General features: G+C 36.9%; 2 protein-coding genes across 3 annotated transcripts in view; both read left to right on the top strand.

Annotated features, from left to right (window-relative positions):
- Positions 1-5666, top strand: part of LOC148848453 (NAD-dependent malic enzyme, mitochondrial-like) — a 147980-nt gene extending 142314 nt beyond the window's left edge. For both annotated transcript variants that reach the window (XM_088952573.1, XM_088952574.1), the window contains 5 exons: positions 3428-3482; positions 4133-4204; positions 4298-4360; positions 4443-4557; positions 5256-5666. In XM_088952573.1, coding sequence (XP_088808699.1) covers positions 3428-3482; positions 4133-4204; positions 4298-4360; positions 4443-4557; positions 5256-5330 — 380 coding nt within the window. In that variant the 3' untranslated portion in view covers positions 5331-5666. The remainder of the gene's footprint in view (positions 1-3427; positions 3483-4132; positions 4205-4297; positions 4361-4442; positions 4558-5255) is intronic.
- A 4948-nt stretch (positions 5667-10614) lies between these two features.
- Positions 10615-14325, top strand: LOC148848452 (uncharacterized). Its single transcript, XM_088951323.1, has 7 exons — positions 10615-10686; positions 10812-10964; positions 11350-11478; positions 13000-13068; positions 13163-13511; positions 13969-14115; positions 14198-14325. Exons 1-7 carry the CDS (start codon positions 10615-10617, stop codon positions 14323-14325), a joined length of 1047 nt encoding a protein of 348 aa, XP_088807449.1.
- Positions 14326-14557: the final 232 nt, after the last annotated feature.

Below are 14557 nucleotides of genomic sequence, written 5' to 3'. Positions count from 1 at the left end.
CTTGCCCAAAGGAAAGAAACTAGTTGGATGTAGGTGGGTATTTACTGTGAAGCATAATGCGGATGGTTCCATTGAGAGGTACAAAGCTCGGCTAGTTGCAAAGGGGTTCACTCAAACTTATGGTATAGATTACTTGGAGACATTTGCCCCGGTATCCAAGATGACTACCATTCAGGTTCTATTATCTCTTGCAGCAAGCTACACTTGGCCTTTGTACCAAATGGATGTTAAGAATGCTTTCCTGAATGGGGACTTGCAGGAAGAGGTCTACATGCAGTTGCCTCCTGGATTCTATGATACAGAGGCAGGTAAGAAAGTTTGTCGGCTCAATAAGGCATTGTATGGTTTGAAGCAGTCACCTAGAGCTTGGTTCGACAGATTCAGACTAGCCCTTGGGAAGTTCAGTTATGTACAGGCCCAGTCAGATCATACATTATTCATCAAGAGGGTGGAGTCATCACTGACACTACTTGCAGTTTATGTTGATGATATTGTGGTCACAGGAAACGACAACCATGAGATTGAGTCCCTCAAACAGCTCCTTCATCAAGAGTTTGAGGTGAAAGATCTGGGTACACTACGGTATTTTTTGGGTATTGATGTTGCTAGATCTAAGCAGGGGATCTTTGTCTCTCAGAGGAAATATGTGTTAGATCTCTTGGCTGAAACTGAAAAGCTAGGTGTCAAACTTGTAGATACACCCATTGAACAGAACCACAGGATTAATGCAGAGAGTGGGGAGCTGCTTGAAGACAAAGTTATGTTCCAGTGGTTAGTGGGAAAGCTCCTATATCTATGCCTTACCCGACCAGACATCAGTTATGCCGTTAGTGTTATCAGTCAGTACATGCATTCTCCTAGAACCACACACCTTCTAGCAGCAGAAAGAATACTAGCATACTTGAAGAGATGCCCGGGTAGAGATATACTGTTCAAGAACAATGACCACATGAAGGTGGAAGTCTATACGGATGCCGATTGGGCTGGGAGTGTTGATGACAGAAGGTCTACCTCTGGATATTGTGCTCTTGTGGGAAGTAACCTGGTTTCTTGGCGGAGTAAGAAACAAAGTGTTGTCTCTCGATCCAGTGCTGAAGCTGAGTATAGGTCAATGGCTAATGGAGTGGCTGAAATTCTTTGGCTGAGATCACTACTTGAGGAGTTGGGTGTTGAGTATGAAAAGCCCCTGATGCTGTATTGTGATAATCAAGCGGCTATTAATATAGCACACAACCCAGTGCAGCATGACAGGACTAAACATATTGAAGTTGATCGACACTTTGTACGATAGAGGGTCTCATCACAAGAAGTATGTCTCCCATACATCACCTCCAATATGCAACTGGCAGATATCCTCACTAAAGCTGTATCACGGAAGAAGCTAGAGGCAGATCTATCCAAGTTGGGAATGATAAACATTTATTCCCAACTTGAGGGGGAGTGTAGAGAACACTGATGTGGGCCCCATAGCTATGGTCCCACTGTGTTCGTAGGGTAGAAGATGTTCTAGTCTGCCTAGGGTTAGCTATTGGTCATTTAGTTGTTTCAGTTGTTATTTATTTCAATCTTTGTTTTACTCTATTTGTTATGTAAAGTCTAAGGGCACACCTGTCCTTTCCATGTAATGAGCATAACCTATAAATATTAATTAAAGTGGCGGCGGCAGAACATGAAGCTTCTGCTCCTCCTTTCAACCCTTGTGTTCTACTGCTTCTTCTCCCTCTTTCTCTTCTCTCCTCCTTCTTTCTGCTTATCTTCGATCCTGAGATTCATTAGGGTTCAAGACTGATAACAGTCCTGAACTTCTAGTCACTCCTTTCTTCACAATAGGTTGTAGTCAATCAGATGAAATTCTGATTGTAGACAGCCTTAGTCCTTGGATTTTTGCATACAAAAAGGGAACCATAGTCAATCAAACTGAATATTTGATTGTAGACAATTTTCCTCCCTTTTCTCTTCATTTTCATTTGAAGGGAACCATAATCAGCCCTCGAGAATTAGATTGTAGATGGTTTAATCCCTAACTTTGTCTTGAAAGAGGAACCATAATCAACCAAATAGAGGCACCTGGTTGTAGATGGTTTATTTCCCTCTACTCTTCATTTTCATTTTAAGGGAACCATAATCAGCCTTCGAGAATTAGACTATAGATGGTTTAATCCCTAACTTTTTCTTGAAAGAGGGACCATAATCAACCAAGTAGAGGCACCTGGTTGTAGATGGTTTATTTCCCTCTAGTTCCTTTCTCAAAAGTAAAAATAAAAGAGAGAGAAAGAAGGATACATAGCAGAAGACATATATAGGAAGTATTCACAGAGAGGACTTTCCTTTTTCTACCTGTATTAGTGAGACTTTTCCTTCCCTGCCTTCCCTTGAGAATTCTCTTTTCTTCTCTCTTTATCTTTGCTTTTCTTAAGAATCTCTTGTGACAATTTTCTCCGAAGAGTGTCTCCGTCTATGCTTCTAGCTTCCCCTTAAGGTGCTTAAATAGGGAGTGCGGTAGTTATGTAACTACCTCCTCCTCCTAAGTGAAGGACACCTGTCCCTTCCACTTAAAGAGAGGGAACTCCCATATGGGATACTTTTTTATAGTTTTAATGATTTGGCTAGCAGACTAGCCAACCCACTTATTTGAGTTCTAGTTTATTTAAATATTATTTGGATTAAAAAAATGCCTTCAACAATATTAAATATATGTTTGTGGGCCAGGCCTGAACACAAAACCCAGGCTCAAGCCTGGAATTTCCAGACCACACTGAAAATGATGACCCCTAACTGCATGGACATTCTAGGTGTACTCTATAACATTAACACTTGTAAAATATGTAATGTGGTCTGTTTTTGACAAATTATACTATAAAAATATCTGCACATGTTATAAATTTAATTAATTTGGCAAGACATAAGTCTTAAGAAATGAAGTTTAACTTTAAAAACTAGACCACATTACATATTTTTTAAGTGTTAATGCTATAGAGTACATCTAGAAGTGTCCATGCAGTTAGGTGTCATCATTTTCAGCGTGGTCTGGAAAAATGGTGCTTGCTGAGATCCATTTTGGAGTTCCTTTTGGGATGTTACAGAAGGGTCTTTGTTAAAAAGGGAAGGTGATCTAGAGCAACCTTTTACTCCACTACCTGATACCAGATTGCTTGGAACCTATAGCTTGCAGTTAACCTGAAATAAGTAAGGAACCATTTCTGTATATTGTAACTACCATATGCCCTACTCGCCATTAGTAATTTTCAGGCTTTGATATATTCAAAGGCATGGAATGCTTCATTTAATTTTAAAATAAGCCATCTCTTTAGATGCTTCAGGATGTCTTAGATTTCACATGTTTTGGAATTTGAATTTGCTCACATAGAGACCTTACTGTCAATTTAGTTGTTTGATATCATGAATCGGATATTGTTAATTATGTCAGGAAATGGTAAAGTTGGGCACTGCAACCAGGGGAACAACATGTACCTATTCCCAGGGTGAGTTTTACCACTTGAAAATTTTAGATATTAAGATATTCTCCAAAGTGAATTGTTTCTTCTCTTTGTTGCGAGTTCCTAAAGCGTAGGTCCCACACCTGCTTTCAAAGAAAATTGATTTTAAAACAAAAACACAGAAAACATGTTCTTGGTTGTGTAGTGTATTTTTTTCCAAAACTGAAAACAGAATTCACTCTTTAATTTCTCCTTTAACAAACACGTTCTCCTCTGGAAGTTTGATATCATGTTTTATATAATATTCAGATATTTTGATTGAAAGGATATTATCTCGCCTTTCTTATTTTGTATTTTAATTCGTATTCCTACTTTGGACCCTGATCCATTTAAATGTGGATTGGTATGATCTATATAAGCTTTAAATTAGAACTTGTAAAAGGATGTACAGGAAATTCTAGTGTGCAAAAACACATGAAATAGTATATCATATCAGCCTTATGGAAGTGAAAATAGTGTTACATTGTTTTGGAAACACACATCCGAGAATATGTTTTTGTTTTTAGCCCACCTGGCATTTCTTAGAAGCAAGAAAACAAAAAACATTACTGTTCAAAAAAAGCATACATGCTGGATAACACCTTCTAAATAAACTGTGCTTTAGTTTCGATCTCATTATCTATTTGATTGTGCAGGATAGGGCTTGGTACTCTTCTATCTGGTTCTCCTGTGATATCCGATGGCATGCTGCAAGCTGCTGCAGAATGGTGATTCTCATATGTAACTCGTTTCTGGATATTACTTATTGAGGCAGACACATAATATTTTAACTTTTATTGCCTTTGCTTTCTATATCATAGCCTGGCCACATATATGAAAGAAGAAGAGGTTCTCAATGGGATAATATATCCATCAATATCAAGGTAAGTATCATCTAACCTGCAGTGTATGCTGAGACTCAATTTTACATGCTAGCTTATGTTTTAATCTATTTGATCTATGTAGCATACGTGATATAACAAAAGAGATTGCTGCAGCTGTGGTGAGGGAAGCTATAGAAGAGGATCTAGCAGAGGGATACCGTGATATGGATGCTCGAGATCTTCGAAAACTGAATCAGGTGTTTTTCTATTAATAGAATGTGATAACCCCAACCTTTTTTTCTTTTCTTTCCTAATGTTTTTTATTTGAAACATTCTAAAGGACTCTTGGCTTAACAATATATGATATAAATCTTATTACTCTAACTTGTCTATAAACAGCATGTTCATAGAGAATTTGGAGGTCATCCACGTAGTTGGTGTCACTTTTGTATAAATAATCTATGATTTAAACCTTGTTGCTCTAACCAGTCTGTAAACATCATGTTCATACTTTATAGACTTTTGGAAAGCAATACTCACAATTGACAGTCCCACCACATAAGTGATATCTTGGTTAAGAATTCTACCATTTTGTATGAGAAGGCTTAGCCACCTGATCTCGGAATGTTACTTGTTATATCACGACCTTCTTATCATGTTGATTATTTTTTTGTTTGAGAGGCATATTCAGTGTTGAACCTGTTATATGCATATTCCTCAATTTCTATAATTTTTTGTGTGATTTTCTAGCCTATATTTACAATAAAAAACTTTTACCTAAAATGGGTGAAAATTATGATGTGTTAAATTGAAAGTTGGAACTACATGATATTTTCCTTGGATAGCACTTTGGACTGCCTATTGAACCGGTTTCCATCTTTATAAATTATGTTTTACTCAATTGGGGCTTTGACAAATGGCACCTGTTATTTTTCTTACATTCTCATGAGTGCAGGATGAAGTCGTGGCTTTTGTGAAGAACAACATGTGGAACCCAGACTACCCAACCGTGGTATACAAAAGGGATTGAGTTCAGCCAAACTATTGACCAGGCTATGCACTGCCATCTAGAAGCTTGAGGGAAGAGAAGTTTAATTGAACACATGTCTCAAGTCCCAGCAGAGTAATGTTATATGATATTTGTTATTGTGCCCAATAATAACCATTTGATACACAACATAGCAATACTGTGTTGCAGTGTATCTGTTGTCTGAACCCTGAATTTTGTAGGATTCTTCCATCAAGCAGAAAATTTTGTTTTTTTATTTAGTAATAAAAAGAAACTAATCAGACCATTATCTTTAGATAAAATAAAGGGACTCCCTTTTAATTGATATTAATACTAATTTTGGATGTTGATGGTGTACAGAGCAGTTGCTAACAATCATCTGGTTGTTATTGATTTTGAATATATTTACCATCATTAGTTTAGAAAAACCAGACAACAAAAATAAATGATATGTGATCAAAACTCCTATAAATACAACTGCCATAATGAATTTAGTAGTCAAGGTCCACCAATACCACCCCCCCCCCCCAGGCCCCAACCCCAAATTAGTTTTGTTATTAAGGAATACTTTTTCCCTTGCTACAGATTTTGGTATGTTTGTCCTGATGGCTAGATCTTTTAGTTTAGCATTATGTCATGGCATCATGCCTTGAATTTCTGCTAGAAATTACTGAATTTAGGGAATGCAAAAGCAGGTTTAGCATTGTATTATTTTCGAGGTTTAGAATTAGCTATTGAACAATTGAAGGGCGTGGATTGTCCAGTTATATGTAACCTTAGCTCATTATCACTTTATTTTAGCTATATATTATCTTTTCCTACTTACGAACGTTGAATGTAGATTGTCTTTTCCCACTTAAGAACATGTTGATTCATCAGATCTTTTTCATGTCGACTATGGGACTGTGCAGGATCCATCTTAGAACATGAGAACAAATCCTCGGAGAGAAGTACTATTTGTTAGTTATTTCTTTTTTTTTTTCTAAGTGCATAGTTTGTTATATTCTTTTGGAACATTCTTTAATTAATATTTTCATGTATACTATTCCATCAAAGCTGTTAATTCCTGGTAATATTTTTATCTATGCTATTAGAATAATGCATAAATGTACCATAGAGTTATCCTGACTCTCTCTTACAAATGAAAAGCTAAATCATTAGAACTCTCTCTCTCTCTCTCTCTCTCTCTCTCTCTCTCTCTCTCTCTTGAATTATATATTAGAATTACCAAAATACTCTCCTCTATCATGCACGGAAATTCCTTTGAATAAGCATTAGTGGTGTAGCCGTGTATGGAAATGTTGGCAAACGTTGTCCTTAAGAAATCAGGTTGTAGATTACCATATGGACATCAGGACTTGTTTGCTACTCAAGTCTATCTATTCATGTCAAACAAGCAAGGTCTCTGGGCATGGAGGGATCATGTGTTTAGATATGGTACTATGTCGACAGGTGTCCAGGGCCACTGGCTTAGGAAAGGGAATGTTTACAGGGAAGGAGACACAAGATCACACAGGAACTAGTGAGGCATCCAATCATATGAGGTGAGAATTAAAACAATTGTTCAGATGGTGATATAGGAATGTGGAAAAAAAATTCTGCCTAGAAAATATTCAGAAAGAAAGTAGGTTGAATAAGAAATCCAATGAATAGCAATGTGTTTCTGTACCAAATGCTGACCAAACATATATTATATATTAATCCAAATTCTATGTGCCAGCATATCATGTGTGAAAGATTTCCCACCTTCAAACCCAATTTATTTTTTATCATATTTCACCTCTCTTTTGGTAATCAATCCATCACATATTATCAAGTATTCTAGTTAAATCACAAATTCATAAAGATGCAACTAAGGTTCAAAGTATCGATCGACATGTATCGGTCAATACGTATCATTTTGGGAATTCCTCAATACACCCGTACAAAGGGTGTATTGGGGTTATGATCGGTTCAGGGGGTGGATGAACCTTAAACCGGCCCCCCTGAATTGGTTTTGAAAAAAAATAAAAAAAAAGTAAAAAAAAAACAATATTGGTATATCCAGATACGGTGTATCAGGTGTATGGATATTTTGAACCTTGGGTGCAACTATTTTCTTAAATAACTCAAATCCATTAAATATCTTACATTTTCTCATGGTTTTTAAAAACAAACCGGTGACCGAACCGGTCAAGGGTCCGGTTACCAATTTGAATGGTCTGACCATTTGACCCGGACGGTTGGCCCATTCTGACAAAAAAATAAAAAAAATTAAAAATTTGAAAAACAGTCAAAACCGTCCGAATGGTTAACCGGTCAGTTCAGCGGTTTGCTGACCAAAATCAACAATTTTGGAGAAAAAACGGTTTTGGGGGAAAACAGAATTGAACAGGTGACCGGTTCCCAATTTTTCCAGTCTGACCATCCGGTCCGGTCTGGTTTTGAAAACCATGCATTTTCTCGAAAAGGTATTTACTACATACGTCAAAGTTTTCCACTAATAGAAGGTGAATAATTAAAAGATGAAAAACAAAACATCATAAAATCTGAAATTTATGTGATAATTGGTATAAATTTATTTAGAGAACTAAACTGCAAAACGAAATGGGGAGTGGGAAGAGTACAAATATAAATATGTACAGTGCAAATCCTTGTAATCCGTATATCTAAATCTTGTATTTACACTTCCCAAACTGAGATTAAGAAAGAAGCAATTTATAACTCCATATGACGTATTCATGCATGCATGCATGTTTTATGTATATATGTCAAGTCTATCAACGTCACAAATTAGATTTTGCAAAGAAAGTTTTCTTGCAAATTGGGAACTTAATCACTACTGTGATGGCAAGGGACACAGATGCTAAAGATCAGGATCGGTGAGAAATGGTGGGGAAGGGATAAGCAGATAGCATCATGAACCTAAACAGGATCATGGGTCTAGAGAGCGTACGTTGTTGACATGTGTCCGAGAGTACAGGCTTAGGGAAGGGATCAATGCTTACAGGGAAGGAGACACAAACTCCCACCTTTCCTAGTGGATTTGCAATCCGAGGTGAGACTCAAACAATTGTTCAGATGCTTCCTCTTTTATTTTTCTTTTTCAGATGGTTCTCTCTCTGTCTTTCTGAAACCTGATTTGCACTTAAAAAAAGAGTTTCGTCCATTAATGAGAAACACAGAATTTCTTCAACGATTCCAATGTAATAGTTTAGGCCTAGTGAAACCACTTACCGTGGTACGTACTGGGTTTTCTGCAGGTTGTTTTATCTCCTCTACATTCGCGAAAAGTATTATTTCATGGATAAAGGAAACTTGGGTTTTACCAGGTTGTACGTTGAGCATTGTGTTGACAAATAATAAGCAAACAGACGAGGTCCGGCACCACCAGCTAAAGATTTATTCAGATTTCAATCCACATGCAAACGCATTCCGATATACAGGCTCCACTCCATCTCCTGAGCATGGATCCCTATATGCATGCAACAATATTTTGGCTCCCATAGGACACGTGAAGACCTATGGATTGGCCAACCATATCAATGATGCATGCAGGAATCGCTCAATGAATATGCGTCCACAAGAAAACCAGAACGTTTTTATATATATCTTAATACCAAGAGATTCTATATACTCAACCCTGGTCCCAAGCTGCATTGAAACTCAAAACCACTCTCTATTTTAGCCATAAAACATGGACAAACGTAAGAACACTGTAAAGAAGCTTCTAATACTCTTGCGTTTAATTTTCTGATGAGAACGATGCCCTTAAATATTCCATCAGTAAATCTCAAGTTGCCTTGAGATGGGAGGCGTTATTTTAATCATCCTTATTAGAAAATTAATTAATGATTTAGGGAAAAGTAATGTACAAGACTAGAGTCTAAAAGGGTTTAATTTGCTTATAATCTAGTGGCTAGTGGGTAAATAAGAATTAAACTTAATGCCCTCTCAGTCCAAGGCACCCCAATACTCTTCTGGCACGACATGTGGAGGGAGGGATGACAGGTGATAGTTTTATAATTAATCTGAGAAATTAATCAATTAGAACTTTCTCATGTGTCATCCCTACGTTGTCTTCTCTCTCTCTCTCTCTCTCTATCGCAACTCAAATTAATAATAGGGAGTCCCTTTTAATGAAAACCTTTTGACATTTTTTTAACCTGCATAAAGCCTACCTTCCGAGATTTGCTAATAGTAGTGAGTGTATTGGGTCAGGGAGCACAGGACACATATAAGGGTCTGGACCCCAATAACCTTGAGATCTGTTCAATGCTTCAAGAATCAGGACCGACCATTGAATGGTCAACAAATTAAAAGTCATGAGTGCACTAAACAATCAATACACTCAGATGACATTTAACCATCTGATTTCTTCATTAGTTGTGGAACTAATTTTTTGCCTCCAGGAGCCTGATTTCTATCCCAGCTAAGTAGGGCCTATCTGATGGTGGGATCTGTTGCTTGGAATGAGGAAGGTGGGTGTGTCTCCAGACCCCAGATTTGGTACATGTTCCTTCTTTTATTTTTTAAGAATTAATAATATTCTTAAGGACTATAAAATAGAGGTAAATACCAAAACAGGGAAGTCTGCATAGAATATGCTACAATTAGACTAATGTGTTGGTGCTTCTACTGTTACGTGTAGTTGTTTTAATTTGGTATACATGTAGGTGATTTCCACTTATCCAGTGAAGTCATGTTCTGGTCGTGTTATTTCTGTACCAGACTTCCATACTGTAATGTTTACCCCATAAATTATAATCACATAGAAAATGGAGAACAGGAGCTTGTGATTCTCACGTGCATTCAACCTTGGGATTCTTTTCTTAACTAAACCATGAGAGAATTCCAATGAGCAATCTCCCTAAATTAGTAATGTAGTATACAACGGTCATAATCACATAAAAACTTGAGAAACTGACCTCGTGCCTCTAATATGACTTCCACTTTTAGAATGTCCATATATAATAGAATGCTTGCGATGTAATAAGGTATCATCCATCCAAAGGGACCTCATCTTGGGGTAGGAAGTTCTTTGTTCTCTTTCCCATTAATTATGAATCCACTCTCTTTCTGACCAGACCATCCTTTCATAGAGAATTGAAATTCCTCCCATGCTCTCCCCTTTTAAGAGAGTTGTGTTGATGTATGGTGTCTTCCACTATGTTTTGTTGGGTCGTTTAGTAGCACTTGTTCATGGGTTTTATCATGCCCTATTCTCACTATTTACTTGTCTGATTACATAAAATACTACTGGAGATAAGAATTTCAAATCCTCCTACCGTACTTAGTTTCTTTGCAGGGTTAAATAACATTTTACATGGAGGAATCATCAGAAGAACTGAGAACAGGTAGAATCTCGTTTTCCACTCAACATCCATTGACATATAAGGTGAGTAAATTTATGAAGTTTATATGCATTGTAAACTAGTAATAACAAGGGTAGTTTAAGTTATGAAATACTTTAATTTGCTTGGTTTTTGTTATTAATTACTTCAATTCAAAATTTTGGTATAGAATGGAATACTGGAGACGATGGGTTCCTACAAAGCTCTAGAGCACTTGGACAAGGAGAAATCATATTCCTCTTCTTGTTATCACGCCATGGAGTTCTTATCTCGTTCATGGAGCCCTTCTGCATCGGACTTCTTCCATATATTCTCATCCAATGTGAGAAACATCTAAACTCTAATCTATGTTTACAATATATTGAAACTTCATGCGTACAGCATACGTGAAAATTGAAATGATCATAGACTATAGAGTGCTCACCTGCATTATTTTCATGGTGCAACCACAGCTTTTTACCTTTTACACTTGCTGAAATTTAAATCGAGCTCCTCAGACATGTGGAAAGCAATGAAAGGGCCACAATTGATAGTTAATTTTGCAATGGTGAAACCTCTGCTAGCTATTGTGGATACACCAAGTTTCCTTGGTCAATGGAAATTCAAATTGCAACTTAATAGTTAAAACCAATCTTATTAAAAACTTGAAAGAAGGTACATCTACATATTCAAGTAATTAAGAATAAAAAGGGCTTCTGGTTTTGCAGAACTTGTTGTTACCTCTTCAGGACAATGGAAAGGAAGATGACCATAATGAGAGACTAGAAATAGAAGCAGCAGAAAGGATCTCAACTCAAGGGAACAAAGATACTGTCAAGAGAGTGGAAAGAATTTGGGTAACAAATGACTCTCTCTCTCTCTCTCTCTCTATCTATCTATCTATCTATCCTACTCATTCCCACCTCATATATCAAAGTTTGACTTCAAACAACTCCCGCCATACCCGAGCCAAAGGCACGGTATATCCCACAGGTTTCTTTTTCAAGAAAACATACTAAACCATGATTTATTTTCCAAAGTGAGAATATGTGACTTTTTCATGATATGGGAGGGCGGATTTTGGGTCTGCGAGGTGGGCCTCACTAGGACAGACGGACCCTTAGGTGCCTTTCAGCCCAAATTAACTGCTGCCTTTCAGTCCAAAAAAAAAAAAGTTTTCTTATGGAGCTTCATTCCCAAACGGACCCTTAGGTAGATAAAAGCTTCTAGATTGAGTGAAAGTTTTCCCAATAATATGCAAGTATTCAATTTAAAAGATTAAGAAGGATCTTTCTCACAATGCCGTAAGGGTTTATTGGGCTGAAGTTTATTACATAAATAAAGGACGGAGAATGTCCTGTCTCCCCCAAATCAAGTTACCATGTGGAAATTTCTTATTTCATTCAAGGTTCCTCCCCAAACCATTCCATTGTGATTTAAGGGCTTCGTCAGGGCCAAGACTGTGTGGAGTGATGTGCACTTGCCTAATATAGATATATAGGCCCAATATAAATAATACTTTATAAAACAAATAACCCCATCATCTAATAAATCTTTAGGGGTGTTTCTCCAATGTGAATTGGTTCCTTTGTTAATTATTATAATCTTAAGAAAGCCGGGCCCTTCACGTTAATGTTTAGTGTTTTTCTTTATTTTTTCAAAAATAAAACCAGAAACTTGTTCTTGAATTTCTGATTTCAATAACATGGTTTTCCTCTTTTAGAGTTTTATATTATGTCTCATAAATCATTCATTCAACATAAGGATAATTTTATGATGCCGGAAAGGTATGATACTACAAGAACTTTGACCAATCAACCCCCCCCCAATGTTAGTTAAATATTTTATCATAACAAAATATTGTTGGTCCTTCTTATAACAATTTTTTTGTGAATATCTTTTACCGAGCAACCGATATTTAAGGTCACCCAACAAAGGACCAAGTTAATTAAGATTTTCTTTCTATTGCATCTTATAGTTTAGAGTCTTTACACTTCATATATATTATTGTCTCGACAGTAAATTGTTTTTCTTCTAATGGTCAATATATCTCTCAAGGAACCGTTACAGGTGTCCCTGATTAGATTTTTATTCTCTAACTATATATATCCAACAATGAAAAATCTGCAGGAAAATTCAATGCCTTCACAAAAAAAAAAATTATTTTAGCAGCCACTGCTGATTATTATCTCCGCCATGATTTATTAGTTATCATAATATACCAAAATTTTCATTTGAATTTTTTAAAGTGAATTAAAGCATATGAAATGGGTGAAATTAGAATTTTTCAGAAAATTCAGTTTTGAATTTTTATTTTTAGCTTGTATCAAATGACTGAAAATGAAATCTAATGAACTTATTTTGGTCTCTCCTCACAGACATGGCTTGCAGTTGAAAGGCCCCTCTCATGGTTCCTTCAAAGACAAAGATCAATAAAGAGCAGCTGGGTAATAAGCAAAACGAAATATATATACTAGCTACTTTAGTTTAATTTATCTATCTATCCTTGTTCTTACTAAGATAACCATGCAATACATGAAGGGAGGATGGTTAGGGTGCAGAGAGAAGAAGAAAGAGGAAGTCCGACTGCGAACAGCCAAAATCCACGCTGCACTCTCTGTTGCGCGGTTGGCTGCAGCAGTTGCTGGATTTACAGCTGATGACAGTTTTGAACCACTAGATATAAACCATCTTTCTAGCAAAGGTGGAGCATGGAACAAGAAGATGGATATGGTTGTTGCTTCAGCTGCGGCATTGGTAGCAACTGTATGTGCTGAGGCTGCAGAGTCTGCAGGCGCCCACAGAGCCCACATTGCATCCGCCATTAACTCTGGCCTGGCCACTCGAACTTCTGCTGATATGATGACACTCACTGCAACTGCTGCAACATGTAACGTATTACATCCAATCTTACTGTAGTTCAAGCTCTTCAGCTCAGATTGACATGAGCTACAAGCAATAGAAGCCAAAACTTGGATTCACTCATCCATTCAATGCATCTCACTTCCCAGTGATAAAACCAGACTGAAGTGGGCGCTTTAAGTCTGAACTATTCCACAGATTTGAACAGTAGTAATTGAACTAGTTCAATATCTCGATTATTGTTCTAAGCTTGAAATCTGGTGCATCATGAACAGTAGGGCATGCCGTGGACTGATAGAAATTTGTGTTTATGTGCATTAATTCTCCATGCATATACATTAAATAGAAGTAGTTGAATCCATAGAAGCACTCCATGCACGCAAGTATACGCCTAGTTTCTTTCATTTAACCAAGGTTTTTTTTTTTCTATAATTCGATCTCTTTGTAGTTGTTACAGTTGCTAACCTAGGTATTGACGCTACCAGGTCTAAGAGGAGCTGCAGCGCTTAAATCAAGAGCTACAGCTGATACATGCTTCTCAAGGGAGAAAGAAATGATTGCCCGAGGGACCCAACTATCGGTATGCACATCGTCTGGTGAGCAAGAGATCATTCGTGTTTCTGTCTATGTGTGTGTGTTTGAATGAGAGAGAGAGAGAGAGAGATAGAGAGAAAAGATTATTAGTTGTTGATAATTTTTATGGATTCCATGCAGGGCGTACACAATTTAGGTTAGTATGCATCTACATCAAGAACAATAAGCTCATCCTGAGACTGGGAAAGAAATGCCTAGGAGGATTTCTAACAACTTCTAAGGAGTGTAAGATCTCTTCACCTTTATAGCATGTTTATGTATGTAATTTGTGTCTCATAGAATGCAATTTACTGTAGAAAGGTGTCCTCTTTTAGATTAATTTATTATTAGATTTGTTTAGTTTTCTGCTCCGTCCAATGTTGTTCTTATTGTTCAACACAACTCTACTTGGGTTTTCACACTCATTTACTTAATTTTCTCAGACAAGATTATCAATGTGATGGAAGAAAGAAAGGAAGTTCAAGGTTTCTACTGGCTAAG

The sequence above is a fragment of the Nelumbo lutea genome, chromosome 6 (genome assembly GCF_056320005.1).
Source record: "Nelumbo lutea isolate HS-2025 chromosome 6, American lotus-T2T, whole genome shotgun sequence".
In the NCBI taxonomy this organism is placed as follows: Eukaryota; Viridiplantae; Streptophyta; class Magnoliopsida; order Proteales; family Nelumbonaceae; genus Nelumbo; species Nelumbo lutea.
The sequence above is the reverse complement of the archived record's forward strand: the minus strand, read 5'-3'. Positions and strand labels throughout refer to the sequence as shown.